At 45.0% G+C, this 26,281-nt stretch overlaps 1 protein-coding gene across 1 annotated transcript in view; it reads right to left on the bottom strand.

Annotated features, from left to right (window-relative positions):
• MYLK3 (myosin light chain kinase 3) overlaps nucleotides 1-24,943 on the bottom strand; it is a gene marked incomplete at both ends in the record, with an annotated part of 46,992 nt that extends 22,049 nt beyond the window's left edge. Inside the window, 8 exons of the mRNA XM_080703539.1 lie at nucleotides 3,478-3,619; nucleotides 4,694-4,803; nucleotides 5,321-5,414; nucleotides 6,064-6,169; nucleotides 8,128-8,567; nucleotides 15,057-15,486; nucleotides 17,879-17,969; nucleotides 24,467-24,943. Of these exons, the coding sequence (XP_080559665.1) occupies nucleotides 3,478-3,619; nucleotides 4,694-4,803; nucleotides 5,321-5,414; nucleotides 6,064-6,169; nucleotides 8,128-8,567; nucleotides 15,057-15,486; nucleotides 17,879-17,969; nucleotides 24,467-24,943 (1,890 nt within the window). The remainder of the gene's footprint in view (nucleotides 1-3,477; nucleotides 3,620-4,693; nucleotides 4,804-5,320; nucleotides 5,415-6,063; nucleotides 6,170-8,127; nucleotides 8,568-15,056; nucleotides 15,487-17,878; nucleotides 17,970-24,466) is intronic.
• Between the last annotated feature and the right edge of the window lie 1,338 nt (nucleotides 24,944-26,281).

Genomic DNA, 26,281 nt, shown 5'->3' with positions numbered 1-26,281 from the left:
TTGCAAAGGGCCTTACTAAGTAGCTGAGGCTGACAGCAAACCACGATCCTCTGGTCTCAGCCTCCAGAATGTTGGGATTACAAGAGTTCGCCACCACGCCCAGCTTTGAACTTATCTTGCTCTTCTTTTTCAAGCTTCTTTTTTTAAATATAATTTTAATTATTTAATCAATATATTTTAAATGTTAATTATTTCAATAGATCATCAATATAAATATCAAGAAAGTATTTTCATTCTTTTTTCTTAGTAAATTTTGAAATTGATTTTGTGTGTGTGTGTGTGTGTGTGTGTGTGTGTGTGTGTGTGTGTGTGTGTGTGATACTGGGGTTTCTGGAAGCCCTCCTACCTCCGGGCTACACTCCCAGACCTATTTTATATTTTTATTTGGAAGCAGGATCTCTTAAGCCAGCAAGGCTGGCTTCGAACCTGCGCAATCCTCCAGTCTCCACCTCCTAAGCTTGGGGATTACAAGCGTGCACCACCACACCTGGCTGAAATTGAGTATTTTATACTTAGAGTGCATTTCAGTTCAGACCCTAAGTTTTCATTAGAACTATTTGATCCATATTTAGAGTTCATAAAATATATAGTCGAAAATTATACCCAAGTTCTTCTAAACATACTAAAAGTTTTCTGATAACTAAATCAAATGTCAGCTTTTAAATTAATATTCATAATTTTTTGGTACTAGGTACTGAACTCAAGGACATTCTACCCCCAATCCTATTTTATTTCTTATTTTGAAAACAGGCTCTTGAAAGGTTGCTAAGAGTCCTGCTACATTGCTGAGACTGTCCTCAAACACTCAATTCTCCTATCTCAGCTTTCCAGGCATGCACCACCATGCCAGCCCAAGTTTAATAAAATTTAAAATTCGGCCAGGGGTAATGGCCCACATTTGTAATCCTAGTACTTGCTAGGCTGAAACTGGAGGATCCGAGTTTGTGACCAGCCTCAGCTACTTAGTGAGGCCCTCTGAAGTTTAGTGAAACCCTGTTTCAAAACTAAGGATTAGAGCCGGGCATGGTGGTGCATGCTTGTAATCCCAGCATTCAGGAGGCTGAGACCAGAGGATCACGGTTCGTGGACAGCCTCAGCTACTTAGTGAGGCCCTCTGCAACTCAGTGAGACCCAGTTTCAAAATAAAGAATAAAAAATAGGGCAGGGGGTGTAGCTCAGAGGTCAAATGCCCCTGGGTTCCATCCCCAGACCCGCAAAAAAAAAAAAAAAAAAAAAAAAAAACTAAGGATTAAAAAATTGGGCTGGGGTAGATCAGAGGTAGAATACCCCTGGGTTTAATCCCTAGTACCACACATGCACGCACAGACACACATACACACACAAGAATAAAAAATAGGATCGAAGATGTAGCTTAGAGGTAGAATGCCCCTGGATTCAACCCCCAGTTCCAAAGAAAAAAAATTAAAATTCAGTTATTCGATCACATAAGCCATGTTTCATGTGCTTACTAGCCTTATGTGGGTAGTGACTACTGTATTGAACAGTAGCTCAGAAGCTCTTCCTTTATATTTTAATCCACACAACACTCATAGGAGATAGATTATAATTCCCTACTTTGCAATTGATGAGCTTGAGGAACATTCCCAAGGACTGAACCAACAACATAAGCCCTGATCTTGGCTGGGAAATAGGCTTTGGTAATTATTGCCTTTCTGCTATGGGGTCATACGAATTACCCAAAGACTTGACCCAGAACCACATGTCAGATTCCTGAGCTTTTCCTAATTGCTCACCCCATAGAGAATCAGGTCCAGAAGACTTGTAATTATCTATAATGAGCAGAGAAGACTGAGGCCAATTTTCTACCCTCTCCACCATTTTTCTGAGTACCCTAACCTTATGGCCTAATGCCAATCAAGAAAAGTGTTTACTGGCATCCAGAAACTGTGCCCAGGGCTATATAGTATGACATGTCCAAGACATTCCCAGGAAATAAAAGAAAGTATACTGCATTTATCCAGTAGAATATCATATGGCTCTTAAAAAATAAGGAAAAGCTGGATGTGGTGGTGCACTCTTATAATCCTAGTACTTGGGAGGCTGAAATGGGAGGATAGAGGCTTGTGGCCAGCCTAGCAACTTAGGCCCTATACAACCCTGCTTCAAAATAAATAATATAGCCGGGCGTGGTGGCACATGCTTGTAATCCCAACATTCGGGAGGCTGAGACCGGAGGATTGCGGTTCACGGACAGCCTCAGCTACTTAGTGAGGCCCTCTGCAACTCAGTGAGACTCTGTTTCAAAATAAAGAATAAAAAATAGGGCAGGGGTTTGTAGCTCAGAGGTCAAATGCCCTGGGTCCCATCCCTAGACCAGAAGAAAGAAAGAAAGAAAGAAAGAGAGGGAGGGAAGAGAAAGAAAGAAAGAAAGAAAGAAAGAAAGAAAGAAAGAAAGAAAGAAAGAAAGAAAGAAAGAAAGAAAGAAAGAAAGAAAGACAGGGGGTGTAGCTCAGAGGTAGAATGCCCCTGGGTTCCATCTCTAGTACCAAATAAATAAACAAACAAATAAATAAATAAATAAGGAAAGATGTCTACAAAGTATTATTGACTTAAAAAAGCAAGCTGCAAAAAAAAATGCATCATATGATCATCTGTGTGTATGTTTGTAAATATTTGTGAATCATGTGAGTCAGGTCACTCATAGAGATCTCTCAGCATGGAGACTGAGTGGAAAGAACTTCTATACTGTGCAGTTTACACACTTTTATATTTGTGTGTGTGTGTGTGTGTGTGTGTGTGTTACCACACGCATCTGTTCCCTTTTGAGCTTTTTAGAAACTAATTTTAAAAATATTTTTAAAGAAAACAACATTGTCAGACACAATGGCATACTTCCATAATTCCAGTGCTTGGTATATGCAGGTTTGAGGACAGTATGTAGTAACTTAGCAAGACTCTGTTTCAAAATATAAATAAGAGACTCAAGGAATAGATGAGTGGTAGAATGCCCCTGGGTTCAATCCCCAAAATAGAAAGAAATTTTTAAAAAGATCATTGTATCTTTTTTTTTTTTTTTTTTTTTTTTTTTGCAGATTTGGGGATTGAACCCAGGGGTATTCAACCTCCGAGCTACACCTCCTGCCCTATTTTTTTTATTCTTTATTTTGAAACAGGGTCTCACTAAGTTGCAGGGGGCCTCACTAAGTAACTGAGGCTGTCCACTAACCGCAATCCTCCAGTCTCATCCTCCTGAAGGCTGGGATTAAACCACCACACCCGGCTCATTGTATCATTTAATCTTCAAATAACACTTAAACGGGTACAATTATCTAGAAGTTACAGTTGGAAGAACTGAGGTGCAGAGAGGTGGTATGACTGGCCTGCCCAAGGCTCCAGAATGGGCAGAACCAGAAAGAAAAGTCGCAATTGGTTGTCAACAGATCTATTAGTGGTAAGAGTGAGCCAGAGGCCCAGGAACTGGGGGCCTGCCTACCACACACCCAGGGCAGAACTTACCTTGAGGTCCAGGTGAAGAATATAGTGCTGGTGGAGGTAATGCACACCCTCACAGATCTGCTTGGTGAACAAGATCACATCCAGTTCAGTCAGGTGATACTTCTCATCTGTGATCCGATCAAAGAGTTCACCCCCATCCACACTGCCAGAGGAAAGGGAGAGGCAAGCACCAGCCTGAGCAAGGACTTGTTCACTGTTTTTGCCAGGGGCCAAAAGAGGCTGGCCCAGGTAAGCTCAAAGTTGGCTACACCCCATGAGTCACAGGGCCGCTGCCATTGCTGTCTGGGGTTTTGTTGCGGCCTTTGCTCTGGCTTGTTCCCAGTAAAAAGTATGGGATAATCTTCTATGTTGATAATCAAGGCTCTGGATAATCAAAATCAGTTAGTTGCAAACTCACCTGCTTAGGGAAGCCAACTAGTATCTATGTGTTAAAAAGCCTAAATGGGCAAGACGGAACCCAGGGGCATTCGACCTCCAAGCTACACCCCCTGCCCTATTTTTTTATTCTTTATTTTGAAACTGGGTCTCACTGAGTTGCAGAGGGCCTCACTAAGTAGCTGAGGCTGTCCGCGAACCACGATCCTCTGGTCTCAGCCTCCCGAATGATGGGATTACAAGGCCACCACACCCGGCTTTCTTTTTCCACTCTTGATAGAGACATGACACATCTTAGTCTCCTCAGCCCTGCTAAAAGGGGCACAAGCACAAATGGCCTCTGTGAGTCCATGGCTTCAACACCAAAGGTTTGCTGGAGGTGATGGGGCTGTAGCAAACAGGAGATGGGTTGTTCTTTCCACAAAGGGCAGCCACTGTGAGCTCCAGCTCACCATTTTCAGCAGGAATACAGACCAAGCATTACTAAATCCTTTACATTTTCAAGAAAAGTCAGATATCTAGACTTTCCAATTTCTGTTACCTAAATTTCCCAATTTCCAACAATTAGTTTAATTCATATAAAGTCACCTAAAGTTGTTTAGGCAAAACTGATAATATAACTGCAGGTCAAGTCAGGCTTATAGGCTGCTGACTTGTGATGAAATGACTTTGTTCTCCATTTTACAGATGAGTTCGGGTAACCAATCCAGAGAAGAGGAGATTGCACAGCCTTGAAGGTCCCTGTGAGGGGAGCTGAGACCTTTGCCTAGAATGAAGGCTTCGAGACCCAGCCTTAAGCCCTGGCCTGAGGAGAAGCTGCCACCCCACCTCTGACACTTACTACTCCATGACCAGGGTAAAGCTGTTCTTGCTTTCAAAGGCATCATAGAGCTGGATCAGGTTCACATGGCTGAGCTGGTTCATGATGGTGATCTCATTTTTTACATCCTCCTGTTGAATCAGGGAGAAAGGGATTTCCGCGCAAAAAGGATAGAAGAGGAGATAGCTGTGCTTCCCAATAAGATGCATATGTGTGTGTGCGCGTGTGCGCATGCACACACACACACACCTCATCCATTAAAAAAAATATACATCCTGCTGTCATACCAGATCTTCTTGACTCCCCACCCAAACCAGGTTCTTACAACAGAAAGACCTTAATTCAACCCTCCCATTTCAGAGATAAGAAACCTGAGGCCCCAAAATGAAAGCATCTTATTGCCCAGAATCCTGCAGGTATCTTGGTGGAGCCATGCCAGGGCACCCATGTGTATACAAGCAGATATGGATTGGGGAGTGTGAGGTGAACTGCTGGAGTGGGAAGCGTGGAAGAGCGGCAGGAAAGGCAACAGGTTCCCTGTTCAGTATGGAAAGGCTGGGGCAGTGTGGACCCAGGGGGCTGTGGAGGAAGTGAAGGAGTCTTGAACTGGGCTAGAAGGACCTAGTTGGCTCAGGGCAAATGCTTCACCTTGTCCTTGGTGCCTTTCACTTTAATGATCTTGGCAGCCAGTGGGAGGCCAGTGGACTTCTCTGTGCACCTGTGGACCTGGCCGAATCGGCCCCTACAGAAACACAAACACAGCAGTTTAGAGTCTAAGAAGCCCATCCATGCATGGTAGCTCACCTTTCCCCTGAACTTTCTGGTCCTACTCCCTCCTACACACACACACACACACACACACCATAAAAACTATCCTACACTCCAGAGAGTTTCCTAGTCATCACCTTCAAACAATGTGGGCTCTCTTAAAATCTAGAAAATAATTTCACCACCCATACCATGTTGTCTACACTATACTCTGGGGAGAAATTTCACCCTACTACTACACATGGGCTATCCTACACCCCAGGGAATATGACTGTCACCCCACTCTCTAGGGTTATCCTGCACTATGGAAGGACATCCTGCTTACTGCTGTCATGTTAGATTTCCTGCTACCTCCAGGATGCACTTCCCACACCCCACTGTGTGGACCCCTGCACCTCCCCTTACCCGCATCCTGTGGGTACCTGCACTTCAGGGTTATTTTCTTGACCCCACTGTCTGTAAACTATCTCTTCACTCTCATGCTGCATAGGATGCCCTGTTCCTGGCTTTGGCTCCACTACCAGTTCCTGGAAAACATTCAGCAGGGCTCCAGTTCCTTCTCCAGGGAGTTCTGCCCTGCCGCCCCTCTTCCCACCCCTCCTCAAGACATATGGCCCACCTACCCTCCCAAGACTTCATGCTGGCACACTTTGTAACCTGCTGAGATCGATGTCTCCTTGACACTCACCACCCGATGTTCAAATGGGGCTGGTGGGGCTGGGCTGTCATCTGTTCAAGGGACAACAGGGGCTTGTGAGCCTCTTACATACATCCCAGACCCACTAAACTTAATTTGGTTTACAGGTATCAATTTTTTGCCCTTCCACAGCACTGGTATTTGAAAGTCCCTTCTCAAGAACTTTCACTGGAGCCACCCATTTGTCAGAGGAGAAAGCTGAGTCTCAGAGGGATGATGTAACTGGCCCAAGGTCATGCATTGAGCAAGTGAGAGTCAGGATTTAAACCCAGCCCCCCCGGCCACTAGAACAGTGCTCTTTACAAGGTCGAGAAGTTAAACCAGCATGTTAATGAAGTCTAGCAGGGAGTCCTGGTCAGTGCAGCTGCAGGAAACGGTACATACTGGAACAGGATCGGTAGAGTTTAGTGGGAGTACTTTTTGTGTGTGTGGTAGTGTGGATTGAACGCTGGGGCATTCTATATATCTATAGAGATATGTCCCCAGCCTGATTTTATTTCTTATTTGGAAACAGTTCTCACTTGGATGCTGAACCTCATTAAATTGCTAAGGCTGGCCTCAGCCTCCCAAGTACTGGGATTATTAGGTGGCTGTCACCACCCCCATCTGAAGGGACTTTTTTTCTGTGTGTGTGGTACTGGGAATGGAACCTAGGGGCATTCTATCTCCTAGCTACACCCTCAGCCCCTTTTTTAATCTTTATTTTGAAACAGTGTCTCACTGAGTTGCAAAGGGCCTCATTAAATAGCTGAGGCTGTTTGTGAACCGCAATCCTCCTGTCTCAGTCTCCCAAATACTAGGATTACATGTGTGCACCACCATGCCCAGCCTAAACTGTTTTTTTAAAATCTTCTCAAGTGCTGGTTGTCCTCTATCTCCCCCCCCAAATCCATTGCCCCTTCCCATCCAGGGTCTCTGACACAGCCTGGCCATTTGGTGTCTGGTCGAGATCAGCTATCAGGAGACCGGGAATGAGAGAAAAGGGTGGGTGTTCATTTTTCCAGCTACCTCCCTTACAAACCACCTCTGCTGATTTCCATGCCCTCTTTTACCATTAAAAATAGTCACCTCATGGTGGCACATGCTTGTAATTTCAACATTTGGGAGGCTGAGACAGGAGGATCACAGTTCACGAACAGCCTCAGCTACTTAGTGAGGCCCTTTGCAACTCAGCGAGACCCTGTTTTAAAGTAAAGAATAAAACAAAAAAGGGACTGGGGGTGTAGCTGGAGGCAGAATGCTCCTGGGTTCCACCCCTAACACCATAAAAAAAAAAAGTTTAGGATTTTCTTGTCTTTCAGAGGTGACATGAATACTAGAAATGTTACATGAAATAGAATAAAGGAATAAAACAATTCAGAATATGCAGCAGACAGAATGACAGCTTGAGCGTGAAAAGCTGGAAGACCTGAGGCAGGGGGTCAGTGGCTTGGATGGCATTTCCTTAGGGTCTATGGGAGTGCCCTGCTTGCTCTTTGACTACAGGGAGCATTCACGAAGGTTAAAGACAACTCTCAACAAAGAAGATGACTCAGGGCTGGAGGATTTGAGGGCATTTGGGTCACAAAAACACAGGATGCCTGCATCGGAATGGCAAGCAAGTCAGGAGCACTACCCCCTTCTGCTTATCCTGATGAGAATCAGCTCCCTGCATGTGAATGGCTCATGGCGATTATAGGCACTTATCTTTGCTTTTTAATAATTGTCCCTGTCTCAATCCAAAATGGCACCAATGGTAGAAAGTGTATGGTTCAGGGAAATGGAAATATGAGAAGACAAGGGACCCCTCTTCTCCTACCACCACCGCTGATCCGAGTTAGCCTTTTATTTCCAGGGTATACTGGCAGGCTGCTCCTGAGTCTTGGACTCCCCCAGACCCACCATCTAACACTGGAAGCTGTAGAAAGAACCCCCCACCACCACCACCAGAGTATAGACTTCCAGCCTGCTCACCTCAGGTTGGGTCAAGCCAAGCAGCAGCCTCACTTACCCAGAACCAGGCTGCCAGCCTCTGCACCAGGGGGCATCTTCCTTCCCTCGTCTGCTCTTGTGGTGACCCCAGCTGCACAGTCCTTCTCAAGCTCAGGGTGTTCTGCTCCTAGGCCTGGGGCCCCCACAGCAGCATCTCCTGTGTCCCTTCTAGCCAAGCTTGAGACCATGACAGGCTCAGCCCCAGGCCCTGGCCTCTCTGCATTTGCTCCCCCATTGTCATTCCTCTTCTGCAGTGGGGGAGACTGTCTGGCTTCTTTGCAGGTCTGTTCTCCCAACTCAGTCCTGGGAGCCTGCGGGGAGAATCTGGGCCCAGGTGGGTCCTGCTCACCCAACTGGGCAACTGCTGGAACCTCTACAGAGGGTGTAAGTCTGAAGCTGTCCCCTCGTGTCACAAGCAGCTCCCCAGGAATATCCATCTCTTGTACGTGGATGGAGATACTGGAGCAGAGAGAAATATGGCCCTGAGATTAAAAACAAGTACAAAAAAAGGCCTACTCCTGCCACTCAGTTTTGTTTTCTCATCTGTAATATTCAGACCTTATAGTTGTTATATGGCACATGTTTGTAATCTCAGTACCTGGGAGGATGAAGCAGGAGGATTACAAATTCAAGGCCAGTCTCAGCCATTTAGCTGGACCCTCCACAATTTAGTGAGACCCTGTTTCAAAATAAAAATAAAATAGGGCTGTGGGTATAGATCAGAAGTAGACTCCAATAACACACACACACACACACACACACACACACACACACACACACACGAGTTAGCTTATGGCTGGAACCAGCAGACTCCAGCTGGATAACGGATCACCTATGACCAGGGAAGAAACTGGTTTAAAAAATAAATGGTACCATCAGTTCTTGGGAGTCCACTGGATGTAGATCCAGGAGGGCTTGAAACAATGTGTAGTGACTGAGATGGGGACCAGATGCCCCTGAGAGTCCTGCAAACCTGCTTCTGCTCCAGAAGGATTGTGGCCTTCAGGCAAGAGACCTAGGTTCCTCCCACCCTTCTCTGAAAAGGAGGAACTAAGTCAAAGAGCACCCTGGAAGCCCCAGGTCAGATATATTTGATTAAAATAAGGCAAGTTCTCAGAAAAGAGTGGGCCTTTTATTTTTCTTGAACAAATAACAGCTGGGTGTGGTGGCGCACGCTTATAATCAATCCCAGCACTTGGGAGACTAAGACAAGAAGATCACACAGGTTCGAAGCCAGCCTCAGCTACTTAGTGAGTCAACAACTTAGTGAGACCCTGTTTCCAAATAAAATATAAAATAGGTCTGGGATATAGCCCAGAGGTAGAAAAGCCCCTGGGTTCCACCCCAAGTAAAAATAAAATAACAGACCTAGCTGTGCAGGGCCTATGTTCCCACATAGCTGGAGAGCAGCTCTCTGCTTCCCCATAGACCATGCTGTGCTGTGAGAAATGCCTCCCCCACCCATTTCATTAATTGTCACCACCCAGACACTGGGCCATTGGGATTTGTGACTCCAACTGGAAGTCAAGAAGCCTGCTGGGCCCTGATGCTCAGAGGGAGAGACCCTGACACTGGCAGTCATGTCCTTCAGGGGTTTAGACCCTCTTTCTCTGAATTGACCCCTCAACATTCTGGCTGTAACTCATGGAGGGATTTTTCTTGCTGGATCACAATCCCACTGACACAGGGTCTGTGTGTTGGGGTAAGGAGGTACAGTGTTTTACATGAATTGAGTCTTGGACAGAGAGCAAGGTTTGGGACTCAATTCTAGTCTTAATTCCTGCTGGACAACTTTGGACAAGTCCAGCCTCAGTTCCCTTTTGCATATGTCATACAGGACATTAAACCCAGGGGCATTCTACCTCTGAGCTACATTCCAGCCCTTATCTTTATTTTGAAATAGAGTCTTACTAGGTTAATAAGAATCTCACTACTTGCTGAGGCTGTCCTTGAACCTGCGATCCTCTGGTCTCATCCTCCCAAGTACTGTGGTCACAGGCGTGTACCACCATGCCCAGCTCTGTTCCCTTTCTTATCAAACAGAGACAGCAATTACTTACAGATGTGCTGAGAGAGTCAACTAAGAGAGGAAAGCAAAAATGCAAGGTCAAAAAGTGAGTCCTAGCAAGGCGTGGTGGCACATGCTTGTAATCCCAGTACTTGGAAGGCTGAGACAGGAGGATCATAGGTTCTCAACCAGCCTTAGCTACTTAGTGAGGCCCTCCAAAACTTAGTGAGACTCTGTTTCAAACTAAATAATAATTTTTTAAAAATACAAGTGTAGGTGTATCTCAAGGTAGAATTCCCTGGGTTCAATCCCCAGTACTGGGGGGGGGGGGGGAGACTAGCCTCACTAGACTATTAATACCCTGTTTCAAAATTTAAAAATAGGGCTGGGGTAAGCCGGGCGCGGTGGCACACGCTTGTAATCCCTGCGCTTGGGAGGCAGAGACAGGAGGATCGCGCAGGTTCGAAGCCAGCCGTGTTGGCTTAAGAGACCCTGTTTCCAAATAAAAAGTATAAAATAGGAAGTGTAGCCCAGAGGTGGAAGGGCTTTCAGGAACCCCAGTACCACCAAGGAAAAAAAAATAGGGGTGGGGTATAAATCGAGTAGAACACCCTTGGGTTCAATATCCAATACCACAATAAAGAAAGAAAAAAGAGAGGGAGGGAGGGAGGAAAGAATGAACAAATAAAAGAACAAAAAAAGGGTCTGGGCTCAGAGGCACATGCCTGTAACTCCAGTACTTCGGAGGCTGAGAAAGAAGGATCACAGGTTGGAGGCCAAATGCTCAGTAACTTACAGAGACGCTATTTCAAATTAAAAAATAAAATAGGGCTGGTGATGTGGCTCAGTGGTAGAGTACCTCTGGATTCAATCTCTAGCAGAACTAAATTAAAAAAACAATAGGGCTGGGGTGTAGCTCTGTGGTCTCAGGTACAGTCCTCAGTACCATAAAAAACTAAAATACTATCTTAAGCCAGGTATGGTGGCACATGCCTGTAATATTAGTACTTGAGAGGCTGAGACAGAAAAATTGCAGATTTGAGGCCAGCCTCAGCAATTTATTAAGACCCTGTTTCAAAGTAAAAAATAAAAAATAGGGCTAGTGGTGTAGGCAGAGGTAGGTTGTCCCTGAGTATGGTCTCGAGTATCACAAAAATAAGTAAATAAATATAATATGGGATAGGGGTGTAGTTCAAAGGGATGTTTTGGGTTCATCCTCTATTACCAAAAAATAAATAAATAAATAGTGAGACCTAAAATAGTGCAATCACTATTGAAAACTGTAGCAGTTCTTTAAAAAACTAAAAGCAACGCCGGGCGTGGTGGCGCACGCTTGTAATCCTCATGCTTGGGAGGCAGAGACAGGAGGATCGCGCAGGTTCGAAGCCAGCCGCGCTGGCGTAAGAGACCCTGTTTCAAAAATATAAAATAGGTCTGGGAGTGTAGCCCGGAGGTAGAAGGGCTTCCAGGAACCCCAGTACCACCAAAAAACAAAACCAAAAAAAAAAAAAAAAACTAAAAGCAAATTACCACATGTGTCAGCAACTCCAGTTCTAAATATTCTAGATATGTATCCAGAAGATTTGAAAGTAGGGTTTTCATGAGACATTTGTACACCCATGTTCTCAGCAACTTTATTCACAATAAAGTTATGGCAGAACAAGCCAAATGTCCACTGATGGGTCAATGGATAAATAAAATGAAGCATATACGTACAGTATTATTCAGCCTTAAAAAGGAAGGGTGTGTGTGTGCTACACCCCAGCCCTATTTTATTTTTTATGTTGAAACAGGGTCTCACTAGGTTGTTGAGAGCCTCACTAAGTTGCTGAACCTGCGACCCTCCTGTCTCAGCCTCACAAGTACTGGGATTACAAGAGTGAACCACCATTCCCGGCTGAAAGGAAGGAAATTTTGACACATAATACAACATGATTAAACCTTAAAAACAATGTGGGGTGTGCCTTGGGACTCTATCCTCGGCTTCTCCTCTTGTTCTCTCTTTCCCACCTTTGTATGCTGAGAGTGCTTTTTCTTCATCACACACCCTGCTGCTGCTGCACTTCCGCCTTGGAGCCTGACCAGGGACAGAAGCTCTGTCAGCCAAACAAAGCTCTTCTCCTCTGAGTTGTGGTCACAATGATAAAGAGCCTACAATATGTGATTTATAATAAAATTACATACTGTGATTTTATAATAAAAAAGAAGAAGAAGGGACCTTTTTCTTTTTCTTAGGCACTAGGGGTGGAACCCAGGGGCATTCTACCTCCGAGCTATACCCCCAGCCCTATCTTTTATTCTTTATTTTGAAATAGGGTCTCACTGAGTTGCAAAGGGCCTCACTAAGTAGTAGCTGAGGCTGTCCTCGAACTGTGATCCTCCCGTCCCAGCCTCCCAAATGCTGAGATTACAACCATGTACCACCATACCCGGCAAAGAGGCCTTTTTCTAGCAGCTAAAGACCAGCCCCCTCTTTGAGCTGCTGGTCCTCAGGAGCAGTATTTGATCCAGGGTGGGGTATCTGAGACTTGGCAGCCTGGCCACAGCCACGAATTGGGCAGGAGGCAAAAACCCTTACAAGACTGTGCTGCTTAGGACTAAGTGTGGGTCAGTGATAACGGTAGGACAGGAAGAGTGGCATCTAAGCCAAGCCACTCCAAATCTAGCTCAGGCCTCCTTCCAGGCCAAGGACCACAGGAAATCGTAACAACCCAGCCGCTGGAGAAGCGTCTGGTTGTCAGTGCAGGTCAGTAATTAGTGTTTCTCTCTGGTTTTCCCTTGGGGGTAGGGAAGGAGGGAGGGATGGGATGACCCTAAAGCCACTGCCATGAAGTTACACACCACTTTTAGCATCCAAAACTTTCTCATTTATTGCACAGCACACCCAGTGCAGGCACTGCCAATCAATTACAACACTCTGCACCAAGTTCAGATATGGCCTCAGGTTGTTCTACATAGCCAGCCTTCCCAATTAGAACAGACACTTGAGTTCCAAACTGTTTTCCTAAAAAATACTCTTGTACTAGGGGAGGAAGGCCAGTGTTATAATTGGGTTTAGAATGAGACAAGGCAGCCAAGTTGGAGGCAAAGACTAGTTGCCTCCCCTTCCCTTGCTTTCTCTCATGCATTTTTGGCCTCCATGATGTGAGAGCAGAGTCCTTAAGCACTTCTCTCTCTCTGCTTGCCATACCATACCCTGATCTCCACAGACTTCATCCAGCCTAACAGGGACTGAACCCCTAAAATCTCAGAACTGTGAGTAAATAAATTTTCCCTCCTCTAAGTTGTGGTAGTCAAATGTTTAGGCAGGTAGTGACCTCCCCACTTCCTAAAACCTGCTGTAGGCCTGGTATGTCTGAAATTCAGCTCAAGGATGAAACTGAGATAGAGATCATTTCTTCTTCTTCAGAATTGTTTTGGGCCCCTAACAAGTTCATGGAAGGTTCACCCCGAACCCCAGATTCCACACTTAGAGCCCTGGCCTAAATCCAGTACCTGCCAGGAATCCCTCCCTCAAGTGTGTCAGGTGCTCTGGGGAGCTCCCATTTCCTTCCAGAAAAAAGGCAGATGAATGATATGGACTTCTTTGCCAGACTATAGCAAACACACTCCAGATTGACTCCCTGAGCAAGGCTGTGGCATCTAAGTTATGGGTAAGGGCAACCTAAGGCGCAGGAGGCACCAAGTGCCTCTGAGAGAAGCCTAAAACTGGGCTAGCTTCCTGAGAGGAAGACCCTGTATTTCAGAGCTTAAAACACTGGTTCTCTCCTGCTGCAGGCTACCTTGGGGGCTGGAATGTGCTGCGCACAGGGCGGGCAAATGCAGGGCTCGGGGCAGCTCAGGTGTCAGCATGTTCTCCATTTTCCTACACTGTGTCTGCTAAGCACACATCAGAGGCCAGGTCTTAAAGATCAGGGCAGCTGCCAATCTCAACCTCCAGAACCTGCCATAATCATCCCCAAAGCCCCCTGGATTGACTCGCCCTGCCCTGTCCTCTTCCCACCGTATTCATTAGGACTTAATTAAATGTTGGTCTGAAGAAGCAGGATGGCACAGTGGTTAAGGGGACAGATTCTGGGTTCCAGTAACCTGAATCCAGATTCCAGCTCTGTGAACTCCTGTGAGGCCCCAGCCTATAAACCCCATCTTTTAGCTATTAGCTCTTAGACCCAAAAGTTAGTGATTCTCAACTGGAATGACTCCACTGGGGTCACCTGGAGACTCTGTTAATAAATGAAAACAAAAGCCAAGCACGGTGGTGTATACCTATAATGGTGGCTGAGTACATGGGAGGCTGAGACAGGAGGATCATAGGTTCAATGCCAGCCTCAGCAACTTAGTGATGCCCTTTGGCAACTTAACAAGACCCATTTTAAAAATAAAAAATGAAAAAAACTTGGGGGTATAGCTTGGAGGTAGAATGCCCCTGAGATCAATCCCCAGCACCAAAATGAACAAAAATCCCTGCCTGAGACTCACTCCAGATCAACAGACTCAGAATGACTCAGAATCTCTGGGCATAAGTTTTGCTTTCTTTTTTTTAAGGGTTTTTTTTAGGGGACTAAGGTATTGAACCCAGAGCATTCTACCTCCAAGCTACACTTCTGGCCCTTTTTATTTTTTATTTTGAAACAAGATCTCACTAAGTTGTTGAGGCTAGCCTCGAACCTGTGATCCTTCTGTCTCAGCCTCCCAAGTAATGGGATTATAGGCATGCACCTAAGTAGGCCTCTAATCCTGGCTTAAGTATCAGAATTTCTAAAAATCCCTCCAGGGAATTCTATTGGGCAGCAGGAGAGAACCAGTGTTTTAAATTCTGAAACGCAAGGTCTTCCTCTCAGAAAGCTAGCCCACTTCTATGCATCCGTGGTCACTCAACTCACATCACTGGCCATGCATGCTGCAGCTGGGCCTCCCCAGCATGGAAGAGCACTCCTTACCTTGGAGAAGCTTCTCTGCCATTGTGAGCTGCTTTGGCCAGGACCAGTGGCCCTGGAGGCCCTGGGAGCTGAGGGCCAGGCCCTGAAGTCAGCTGCATGCCTTCTTCTGAGGACCAAGGGCCAGGACAGATGGAAGATATTCCTTGCCCTGCACTTGGTACAACCTCCTGGCTGGTGGAGGCCTCCCTGACCCTGTGAGATGCTGCAGACAACTCCAGGCCAGGATTCTTGCTGGAAGTCTCGGGAACTTTGGTGTCTGCCTCTGCAGGTGGCGGCAGGTGGCCTGGAGGCACAAAGCCTGGACCAGAAGCTCCATCTCCCTGCCCTGGTGAGGCCCCTGCCTGAGTGAGGAGGTCAGCTCCAATACCTGCAGTGTTGATGGGTGGCTGTGTCTCCACTGGCCCCTCTGGCAGGTCTATCTTCTGGTTCTCTACAGGAAAATAAACAGGATAAAAATATGCTCTCATTTGATGGAGTCTGTCACAAAGATATGGGCCATTAAAGGTACCATGTTTATAATAGCCAAAGGCTAGAAACACCCAAATGACCATCAGGAGTTTGTGTCAACCATGGAACATCCACACAATGAAATGTTGCACCGCCATAAAAAAAAGAGAAATTAATATCACCATATGCAGTGACCTCAGGATACACTGGAAGTAAAAAGTAGCAAGGGGAAGAACAGTGTATGGAAGTATATTTACTTATGAAGGGAGGGTGTGTTTTTGTTTGAGTGTGTGTGTGTGTGTGTGTGTGTGTGTATGTGTGTGTGTGTGTGTGCATATGTACTTAGAATGTGGTCTAAACAGACTAGAACACAGAGGAAAGATAACACAAAAAAAGTCTTTTATATGTTTGTACTATTGCCAGACATGGTGTTGCCTGTAATCTCAGTACTCTTAGGAGACTGAAACAAGGGAATCACAGGTTCTAGAACAGTCTCAGCACTTAGTGAGGCTCTCAGAAACCTAGTGAGACCCTGTTTCAAACCAGTAATAAAAAGGATTGGGGGTGTAGCTCAGAGATAGAATGTCCCTGAGTTCAATCCCCAGTACCTAAAAGAAAAAGGTTATATCTAGCCAGGTATGATGATAGCCAGATGTCATACCTAAAATCCCAGTTCTTTGGGAGACTGAAACAGGAGGATCACAGGTTTGAGACCAGTCTTAGCAACCTAGCAAGACCCTTTTCAAAATAAAAAATAAAAGGGCTGGGGATATAGCTCTAAGGTAGAATGCCCCTGGGTTCAATCCCCAGAACTATCAAACAAAAACAAAAACTGCTTTATCTGAGAAACAGGAAGCAAGAATAGAAACTATAACAAACTATCCTCTCAATCAAAATACTTTGTCTTGTTTATTTGACTTTGGAACCATGTGAATATGATGGGAAATTTTAAAAAGACAAACTTTAAATAAGCCATCCATAAACACTTAAAGCAACAAAACGAATATATGATTATCAAGGTAAAAAGAGAAAAGCTATTCCAAATGATTTCTTTCTTTTATTCTTTTTTTTTTTTTTTTTTTTTTTTGCAGTATTAGGGATGGAACCCAGGGACATTCTACCTCCAAGCTACACCCCCTGCCCTATTTTTTATTCTTTATTTTGAAACAGGGTCTCATTAAGTTGCAGAGGGCCTCATTAAATAGCTGAGGCTGGCCATGAACCCAGATCCTCCTGTCTCAGCCTCCCAAATGCTGGGAATACAAGCATAAAACCATCATGCCTGGCTTTATTTTTCTTTTTTATGTATTTATGTATTTATTTGCAGTACTGGGGATGCAACCCAAGGTCATTCTACATCCAAACTACACCCCCTGCCCTAGTTTTTATTCTTTATTTTGAAACAATGTCTCACTGAATTGCAAAGGGCCACACTAAGTAGCTGAAAACTGTCCTTGAACTGTGATTCTCCTGTCTCAGCCTCCCAAATGCTGGGATTACAAGCGTGCACCACCATATCTGAGTCTCCTCCTCCTCCTCCTCCTCCTCCTCCTCCTCCTCCTCCTCCTCCTCCTTCTTTTGAGGTACTGGGGATGGAACCCAGGGGCATTCTACCTCCAAGCTACATCCCCTGCCCAATTTTTTATTCTTTATTTTGAAACAGGGTCTCCCTGAGTTGCGGAGGGCCACACTAAGTAGCTGAGGCTGTTTGTGAACCACGATCCTCAGCTCTCAGCCTCCGGAATGCTGGGATTACAAGGGTGTGCCACCATGCCCAGCCTTCTTTTATCTTTTAAAGCAGTATCTCTCTGTGTTTCCCAGACTGACCCCAAACTCCTGTTTCAAGCTATCCTCCTGCCTCAGACTCCTGAGGAGCTGAAATTACATGCCACCATGCCAACTCCATGTGATTTCAAAACATTGTGTATATGTATGTATGTATATGTATGCAATGTTGCATATATATATATGCAATGCTTTGAAATATAGATGTAAATATAGTGGGGAAGTGTTACTCTCTGATCATAATGTGTGCTGGGAACTGGGGGAGAACTCATGGTCACCCTTTCCAGGACACAGGACAGTCAGGAGACTGACTCTCAAGCTAGCTTTGCTTAATATATATATATATATATATATTATATATTATATATGTTATATATGTATATATAATATATTATATATAATATATATAGTGGGGTACACATAAGAGACAAAAAGAATTGCAAAAAAAGAAAACCAGCTTCAATAGTTTTTCAGTAATCACACTGTGGGTGATATTGATGTTTTTATTCTGAAACCATTTTGTGTGCAACATGGGAGACAGCAAAGGGGCCAACTCACCTTGTTGAGGCCCCCAGTGTTGGCCCACTCACCTTCCTGAGGCCCCTCGATGTCAGCTTGCACACCTCTGGTGTTCAGTGTATGCTGTGGTTTTGCTCCCTTCTCATCCACTTGCTCTTTATTCTAAAATAATGACCACAAAGCTATCATCATTATCAGCCACATCACCATTCAGGCCACAGACATTTGTTAATCACTTAGCTGTGCTTAAGACACAGGTATTTAGGTTATATAGCATAGCCTCCCAGAATATTAGAAGGTAGATTCTGCTTATGATTATTTTAGAGCTAAGGACACTGAAGGCTTCCCAAGTTCATAAAACTTAAAAAAGGAGGAGCTCACTTTCAATCCCAGAACCCAAGTCCTTTCCAACACTTCACTGGTGTTGGTGTGTTGCTGGTGAGAGGTGAGCCCAGCCTGGTGCTGATAGACTCAGCCTCAAATGACTTAAGCCAAGGATGGAAGATGAACTTAAAATCAACTGTTTATGGCGAGTAGAGTGTCAGTTTAGGTTGGATTCTGAAGTCGAATAAGTCTATGCTTAGTAGAGAAGTGCTACTCTCAGTTCATAATATGTGCTGGGAGCTGAGGGGAGACCTCATGGTAATCCTTTCCAGGACACAGGACAGTCAGGAGACTGACTCTCGAGCTAGTTTTTCTGGATTTGAACCCCTCTCCACCACTTTGCCACACTCACTAATTTCTCTGCATCTCACTTTTGTATCTTCATCTCCCTAGCCCCTTCTCATGAAATGGAAATAATTATCTGCCTTGTAGACTCAGTGGGAGAATTAGAGTAGTTAATTTGTGAAATGTCTGGAGAAGTGAGCTCAGAATATAGCAGTACTCAGTAGGTCTGGTGATTTTGGTCTGCCTGAGACAAAGTGCTGTCGGTGTCAAGTGGGCCCATTGGAGGAGGTTGGTTGGCGCTAGCCCAGGGTGGCTCTCAGCAGCTGAACCATATACATCTTAATGCTCTGCACCAAAACAATGCCAGGCACACATGCTTTTTTAGTCCTGAAACAGCCTGCAGTATGGTCCAGCGCGACCTCTCAAGCAAAAGTTCCTACACGTTCTGACCTCTTGCTCAGTCTTCCAGGTGCTTCCAAGGGGTTGGAGCCTTTGACTGGCAAAGTTTCTACTACAATTCCTGGTATAGGTTCCAGCAGCAGCAGATCTGATCACAGCCCAAGCCTGGGCTGGCCTCCCAGGCACACGACACTCCAGTAAAGAACCTGGGCCCTAGAACCCTTAACTGAGAACCCAGAGATAAAAAACAGCTCAGAACACAATATTTAAATTTATTAAATTTACATATTAAATTTATTTGGCTTGCACAGTACTTAAATTTATTAAATTTGTTTCCAATATTTAAAATCTAGGTCTTTAGATTAAAGTTTAAGGCTATAGAATTGAGATTATAGAATTGTTCCCTCACTCTCTCACATGTGCAATATTATTTTTTCTTACGGTACTGGGTATTGAGCCTAGGGCCTCAGGCATGATAGGCAAGTACTGTCCCACTGAGCTACATCCAGAGCCAATTTTTCTACATTTTGATTATAGTGATGGTGCATACTTTGTGTGTGTTTGGAGTTTACTGTAAATAAATTATACCTTACTAACAATCATTATTTAGTTATTATTCTTTAATAAAACTGATTCAAAAAAATTAGGTTTCCAGCTTCTCATGAAAAAAATCTGAAGATCTGGCCACTCTAGGCCCAAATGGCAAATATTGGCTGGGGCAACTACCTCTAACTGGGGTGCTTGAATCTTCTGAATGTGCTTGCCTCTAAGTTGAGGGTTGGTTCCACTGTATTTCCTACACTGTGCCCACTTCTTTCAATCTTATTATCTGCTCACTCCTTCAGGACTCACAATACCAAGTTTTGCTTTTGTGTGTGTGTGTGTGTGTGGCAGTACTGGAGATTGAACCCAGGGGCGTTCTCCCTCCGAGCTCCACTCTAGTCCTATTTTTCTTCTTTATTTTGAAAAAGGTCTTACTAAGTTGCAGAGTGCCTCACTAAGTAATTGAGGCTGGTTGTGAATCTATGATCCTCTTGTCTCAGCCTCCCAAGTACTAAGATTACAAGTGTGCACCACCATGCCAGGTTAAGTTTTGCCCTTTTAATAGAGACAGAACCCATAGATGACATATAGCCAGCACCTGGCATGTGGTAGGCACTTAAAAAAATGCTACCTGCTCTTATTATTATCACCAGCATCAACAGTGTGGCCCAGACCCTTTGCTCAGAGGTCAGCTCACCCTATCCTTTTTCTGTAGCTCTGTCCTGCCACCCCTGTAGCTGAAGGAACTAGAAGCTTATCACAGGCCTCCTCCTGTTTCACTGAACTGGTAGAAAAGGACTGGTACAAACTGTCCTTTGGCAGACCTTGTTGGGATCAGACTGTCCTCTTCTCTCTGACTTTTGTGTAGGCAACACACACACACACACACACACACACACACACACACACACACACACACACACAGCTGGGTTCCGTTATCAGGACTCAGCCTTCCGGACCCAGCCTTGTCTGTTCATGCCGAAGAAGTAGAGAAGACTTCAGTGGTATCATTCTAGAAGACTGATGCATTTGGGCCCAACCTTGGGTGAGCCTGAAGCTACCTTCTCTGAGAGAGCACCTAGCCTCTAGTAATAATCTAATTCATTGTCACAACTAAGTGATAAGCACTTCCGAAGACCTGCAATGGACTTTCACAAAGTCATAGCATAATTTTCAAAGTTAACAGTTAGTACTAGGACTTAATCCAGTTTCACAGATGATTATTACCCCTCTACTCTCTTAGGAAACAGAGGATTTACAGAAAGTATCCACACTGAATAGTTCCCGGCACTAACAGCATGCAGTATCTGTGGCTGTGCCTCAGCTCCCTACCCAATCTTTGAACACCTCCAGCAAGACCAGCTCTGGGAAGCAGAGGCTTAATGTAAGCCTCTAATCAGTGCTATAGTCCAATAGCAGCTGATGGGAGCTGACTGGGAGACTGGATCCATATCTGAAGACAGTTACTAATATGCATGTTAAACATGAAGATCAGAGAGAGACCAAGTACTAGAGAAGCATACAAATAAGAAATGTTGCAAGAAGTTAGAAAAGAGAAGGTTCTGTTACTTATCCCCATCCAGAAATGCCTAAATATTTGTGACATAGAAAATAGTTAATTTAATTCATATACAAAGAGCTCTTAAAATCAAGAAAAAGGCAGAAAAACTAACCGCCTTATTTGGTTCTGATTCAGATAAACTGTGAAAAAAATGTAAAGTATAAGATAATCAGGGATATTTGAATACTGACTCCTGATAATATTAGATGTTACTCACTTTTTAGGTATAATAATGATATTGTGATAATATTTTTAAGAAAACCTTATCCTTTAGATATAAGTGCTGAAACATTTATGGGAGACACAATTCGATGTCTCATATTTGCTTCAAAATAATCTGGGGAGTGAAGTGGGTGGGGAATAAATGAGCTAACATTGGCCTCCTGTGGGTGGCTGAAGTTGAGAGATGGATTTGCGGGGTTCATGATACCATTGCCCTTCAGTATCATAGGTTATGCATCTGAGAACTGAAATTATGCATCTCAGAATGAAAACATTTGGGGGGAAAATGAATCTAGACTAAACATGTACAGATATTTTCTTCTTGTCATCATTCCTAAGCAATACAGTATAACTATATTGTCTATAACTATAATCTATATGATAAGAATTTTTTTTTTTTTTTGGTGGTACTGGGGGTGGAACCCAGAGGCTTTCTACCTCCGGGCTACACTCCCAGACCTATTTTATATTTTATTTGCAAACAGGGTCTCACTAAGTTGCTGAGAGCCTCACCAAGTAGCTGGCTTCGAACCTGTGCGATCCTCCTGTCTCAGCCTCCCAAGTGCAGGGATTACAAGCGTGCGCCACCACGCCCGGCTTTATATGATAAGAATTTGATATAGTATAGTAAAATTTGCATAGCAAATATGTATTATATTGTATTAAGAATTATAAATAATCTAGAGAAAATTTAAAGTATGCAGGGGATGTATATGCAGATACTATGCCACTTCATATCAGAGACTAAAGCATCTGCAGATTTTGTGATCCAAGAGGGTCCTGAAAACAATCTCCTAGGAATACCAAGGGACAACTGCAGTAATCTCTTTTTTTACAAATGTTTGAAAATTTTCATAATAAAATATTTAAAAACACATACACAATAAGATCTCATAGTTCATTCACCAGACAGGAAAAGAATCAAAAGTTTGAGTAGTACACTTTGTTAGCCAAAGTGGAGATAACAAGCATTCCCATATGTTATGGTTAGAAGACTAAGCTGGAATAAATTCTCTGAAGTTTGGTTTGGCCTTATCAATACAAATTCATCCTTTGGCTTAGCATTTCCACTGCTAGGAGTGTATCACACAGTTAAATTCACACTTCTATTCAGACATACATCTGTGGATATCCACTGCATAATTATTTATCAAGCTCAAAATGAGAAACAATATAAACAATGCTATGGGATTAGTTAAAAAATTCAGAGATAGTCCCCAACTTTAAGAAACAAGCACAAAGAAGCTTTCTAAGTATGAATACAAAATATGTCCCCAAATGCATTAAGTTTAAAAAAATGAAGGCCAGAACAATATGAATAATATTTTGCTGAGATCAAAAAAAATTGAGGGTGAACAATGTGCTTATAGATGCAGAGCTGGTATCTGAAAACATTCAGAGGAAATTGGTACCTTGAAAAGGAAATTGGGGGTGAGGGGAGTTGTGGGACTAGAGGATAGAGTAGGAGGAAAATATAGACTCGTGTGTGTGTGTGTGTGTGTGTGTGTGTGTGTGTGTGTGTTATCGGGGACTTAACCCAAGTTGCTCTGCCACTGAGCTACACTCCCAACTCTTTTTATTTTTTATTTTGAGACAGAGTCTTGCTAATTTGTTGAGGCTGACATCAAACTTGTGATCCTCCTGCCTTAGCTGGATTATAGGCAGGCACCGCCTCTCCCAGTGAGGAAATATATGCTTTTTATACCAAAAGTTTTCTTATATTTCCTTTCTTTCTTTTTTTGGGGAGGGTGGTAGGGATTGAATTTAGGAACTCAAATATGATAAGTGTTTCTTTTTTACTGTGTGCACATTGAGTTAATTTTCTTTTTAAAGCTATTGGACTTATGTTATTTGATTAATTGGATTAATTTTCTTTTTAAAGCTGGAGTTGTTTATCAGTGGCAATAGCCTCTTCAGGGTCTCCCCTCCCCTTGCTGCCGGACTCACAGGGAGTATAGTGCAGACTTGGGGTGCTCTAGGAGGAGCTGCAGGGCAGGGCAGTGCAGTGAGGGCTGCAGAGTGAGCTCTGCCACCTGGGCTGGGAAGGAAAGCACCCTCCATCTCCCTGTCAGCCTCAGGAGCAGACAGGTCCCTTTAGTCCCCAACTCATCCCCTACCAGAGATGGGAGGGTAATGGCAGGGATCTCAAACAGTGGCTCCAGGCTGTCTGAGTGTTACTACATGGCTGACCCTAAGCTGTTCCCAAACAGGGTGTTCCTCTGCACATCTCACCACCCTCACTCTTCCCTAGCAGCCAAGCTTCCATTAGCCAGCAGGTTTGATTATGCAACCCTTGGAAACAGCCACTCCCAGAAATGCCACCCCCGGGCTCCCACTCCTGCCTGTTGTCCCCCACAGTCACTGTCAACACTCATCTCCCCACAGGCAGCTGCACACTCCACCCACTCGAGGGCAAAGCATAAGGTTGGGGACAGGAAGGGAGTTGGGTTTTGAGCAGGGTCTCTGTCAGAGGACACTGAGCATTCCCCACCTCCCTCCCACCCCAGATGTGAAGGAATAGGAAGAAGCCCTAAGGATGAAAAACGCCAGAGATGTTAAAGAAGCTTAGCGCCAAGCTGGGCGTGGTGGTGCATGCTTGTAATCCCAGCATTTGGGAGGCTGAGACTGGAGGATCCTAGTTTGCGGCCAGCCTCAGCTACTTAGTGAGGAGGCCATTTGCAACTCAGTGAGACTCTGTTTCAAAATAAAGAATAAGAAATAGGGCTGGGGTGTAGCTTGGAGGTAGAATGTCCCCTGGGTTCTATCCCCAGTACGGAAAAAAGAAGGAGGAGGAGGAGGAGGAGGAGGAGGAGGAGGAGGAGGAGGAGGAACTTAACGCCCACTTCTCCTTGGCTGCCAATTGGCCGCCTCCACATCTCAGTTGCCTGGAGCTGGGCAAGGCTCCACAGTCCTGGCTTGCACTACCTCTCTCTTTCTCAGGGAGAACAATGGCCAGCGGAATATCTGGAAAACCACCTGTGACCTCTAAGATTCCAAGTCTCTTTCCCCGCAGATGGGACAGTCACAAGAAGGGGACAACATCCCTCTAACTCTCCTAAGACCCATGCATGTCTGGCCAGCCTCTCTCTCTCTCTCTCTCTCTCTCTCTCTCTCTCTCTCTCTCTCTCTCTCTCTCTCTCTCACACACACACACACACACACACACACACACACACACACACATCCGCACCCACACACACACACACCGGCACCCACAGGGTCATTGGGTCTTTCTTCCAGGCAGTGCAGTGAAGCAGGAACCAACCTCCTCGGGGCTGTCAGCCAGGCTACCTTGCCTCCAGGGAACAATCCCTTGCATGATGAAGTCCAGCACCTTAGAGTTCTGGAATGTAGCTCCTACCACGGCCATGGCCCTGTCCACAGCCACCACCATCCTAAAGAGGGCTTCAAGTCTGGCACCATGCTGGGCACCATCCTGCTGCACAGCCCTCACCAGCTCCAGGACCTCGGGCCACCCAGCCTGCGTGTCGGCTGGAGTAGTGCCGTCAGCCGCCATGGGGCCCAGCCCTTGGGAGGCCTCCAGCCGGTGCAGGCCTTGCTCCAGGTGGCCTATGCCCCGGCACACGTGCTGCAGCTTCTCTGTGACATCTTCCTGGAAATTCAAGAGTCTGTCGACCTTCTCGCTCAGCATGTTAATCTTTTTGTCCATGGTGGTTAAGCAGGCCTTACCCAACACTGGAAGACCCCGGGGTCCCAAAGTGTCCTTGGAGGCTCCTGACATCCTGATTCAGGCTTGACAAAGACAAGAGCACGACACGGCTGAGCCACGGACCTCTAGTTCTCACTTAGGCGGTGGTGTCTGGGAGAGCATTGTCCTTGGCAGCTGCCGGCCTCACTCCACAGCACCCACCTGCTTCGACAGCCTGAACTGTTGGGGATCCCAGGGGACCAGGTTCTCTCAGGGCCTCTTGCTTATCTCCTACTCAGCCATGACCTGTGAGTGACAGGCTAATTTGGCCCAGGCCCTTCTCCTTGGGGCCCCTTTGACATCAAGGCAGTGTTCAACATTCCTCTCTGAGAGGCTGCTGACGGGCAAGTATTTTAAGAATCTGCCCAGGGCAGTCAGGGGTTCGTATAGTTGAAACTAAAGGTTTGAAGAAAAGTGTCCTTTAGGTAATATATTCATCAGTTGGACTCTACAAGGGGGCTTTTGAGATCTCAGGCACTGAGGAGATAGGGGTTCCACCACCACAGGTCCATCACAATTAAAAAGCAAGACCAAAATAGAAAGAAACCTGAGACCATTCAACCAAGTTTTTTGTTTTGTTTTGTTTTTGTAGTACTAGGGATTAAATCCAGAGGCATTCTACCTCTGAGCGATATCCTCAGCCCTTTTTTCTTTATTTTGAAACATGGTTTCACTAAGTTTTCAAGGGCCTCACAAGTTGCTGAGGCTGGTTTTGAACCTGAAATCCTCCTATCTCAGCCTCCCAAGTACTGGGATTACAAGCATGCACCACCACGCCCAGTTTTAACCAAGTTCTGATTTTGCCACAAATTTTAATGCTTCTACAAATTAAAAGAAAATGTTGTACTTGGGAGGCTGAGAGGGGAGGATGCAAATTTAAAGCCAGTGCATGGTAACTTAGACCCTGTTTCAAAATAAAAAGTAAAATAGGACTGGGAGGCTGGTAGGTTGGAGGTAGAATGTCCCTGAGTTCAATTCCTGGTGCCACACAGGGTTTGGAGAGTGCCTATGAGGCAGGTCCCTTCCCACAGAGGGCTCTCAGTCACTAGTCATTTGTATCTAAAAATAGAACTGAGGTTTGTAATCCCAGCATTTGGGAGGCTGAGAGAGGAGGATCATGGTTTGCCGACAGACTCAGCTACTTAGTGAGGCCCTTTGCAACTCAGTGAGACCCTGTTTCAAAATAAAGAATAAAAAAATAGGGCAAGGGGTATAGTTTGGCGGTCAAATGCCCCTGGGTTCCATCCACAGACCGAAAGAAAGAAAGAAAGAAAGAAAGAAAGAAAGAAAGAAAGAAAGAAAGAAAGAAAGAAAGAAAGAAAGAAAGAGGAGGGAGGGAGGGAGGGAGGGAGGGAGGGAGGGAGGGGAAGG

The sequence above is a fragment of the Muscardinus avellanarius genome (genome assembly GCF_963383645.1).
Source record: "Muscardinus avellanarius genome assembly, chromosome: 10".
NCBI lineage: Eukaryota > Metazoa > Chordata > Mammalia > Rodentia > Gliridae > Muscardinus > Muscardinus avellanarius.
Note: the sequence above shows the minus strand (reverse complement) of the source record. Positions and strands in the feature narration are given on the sequence as shown.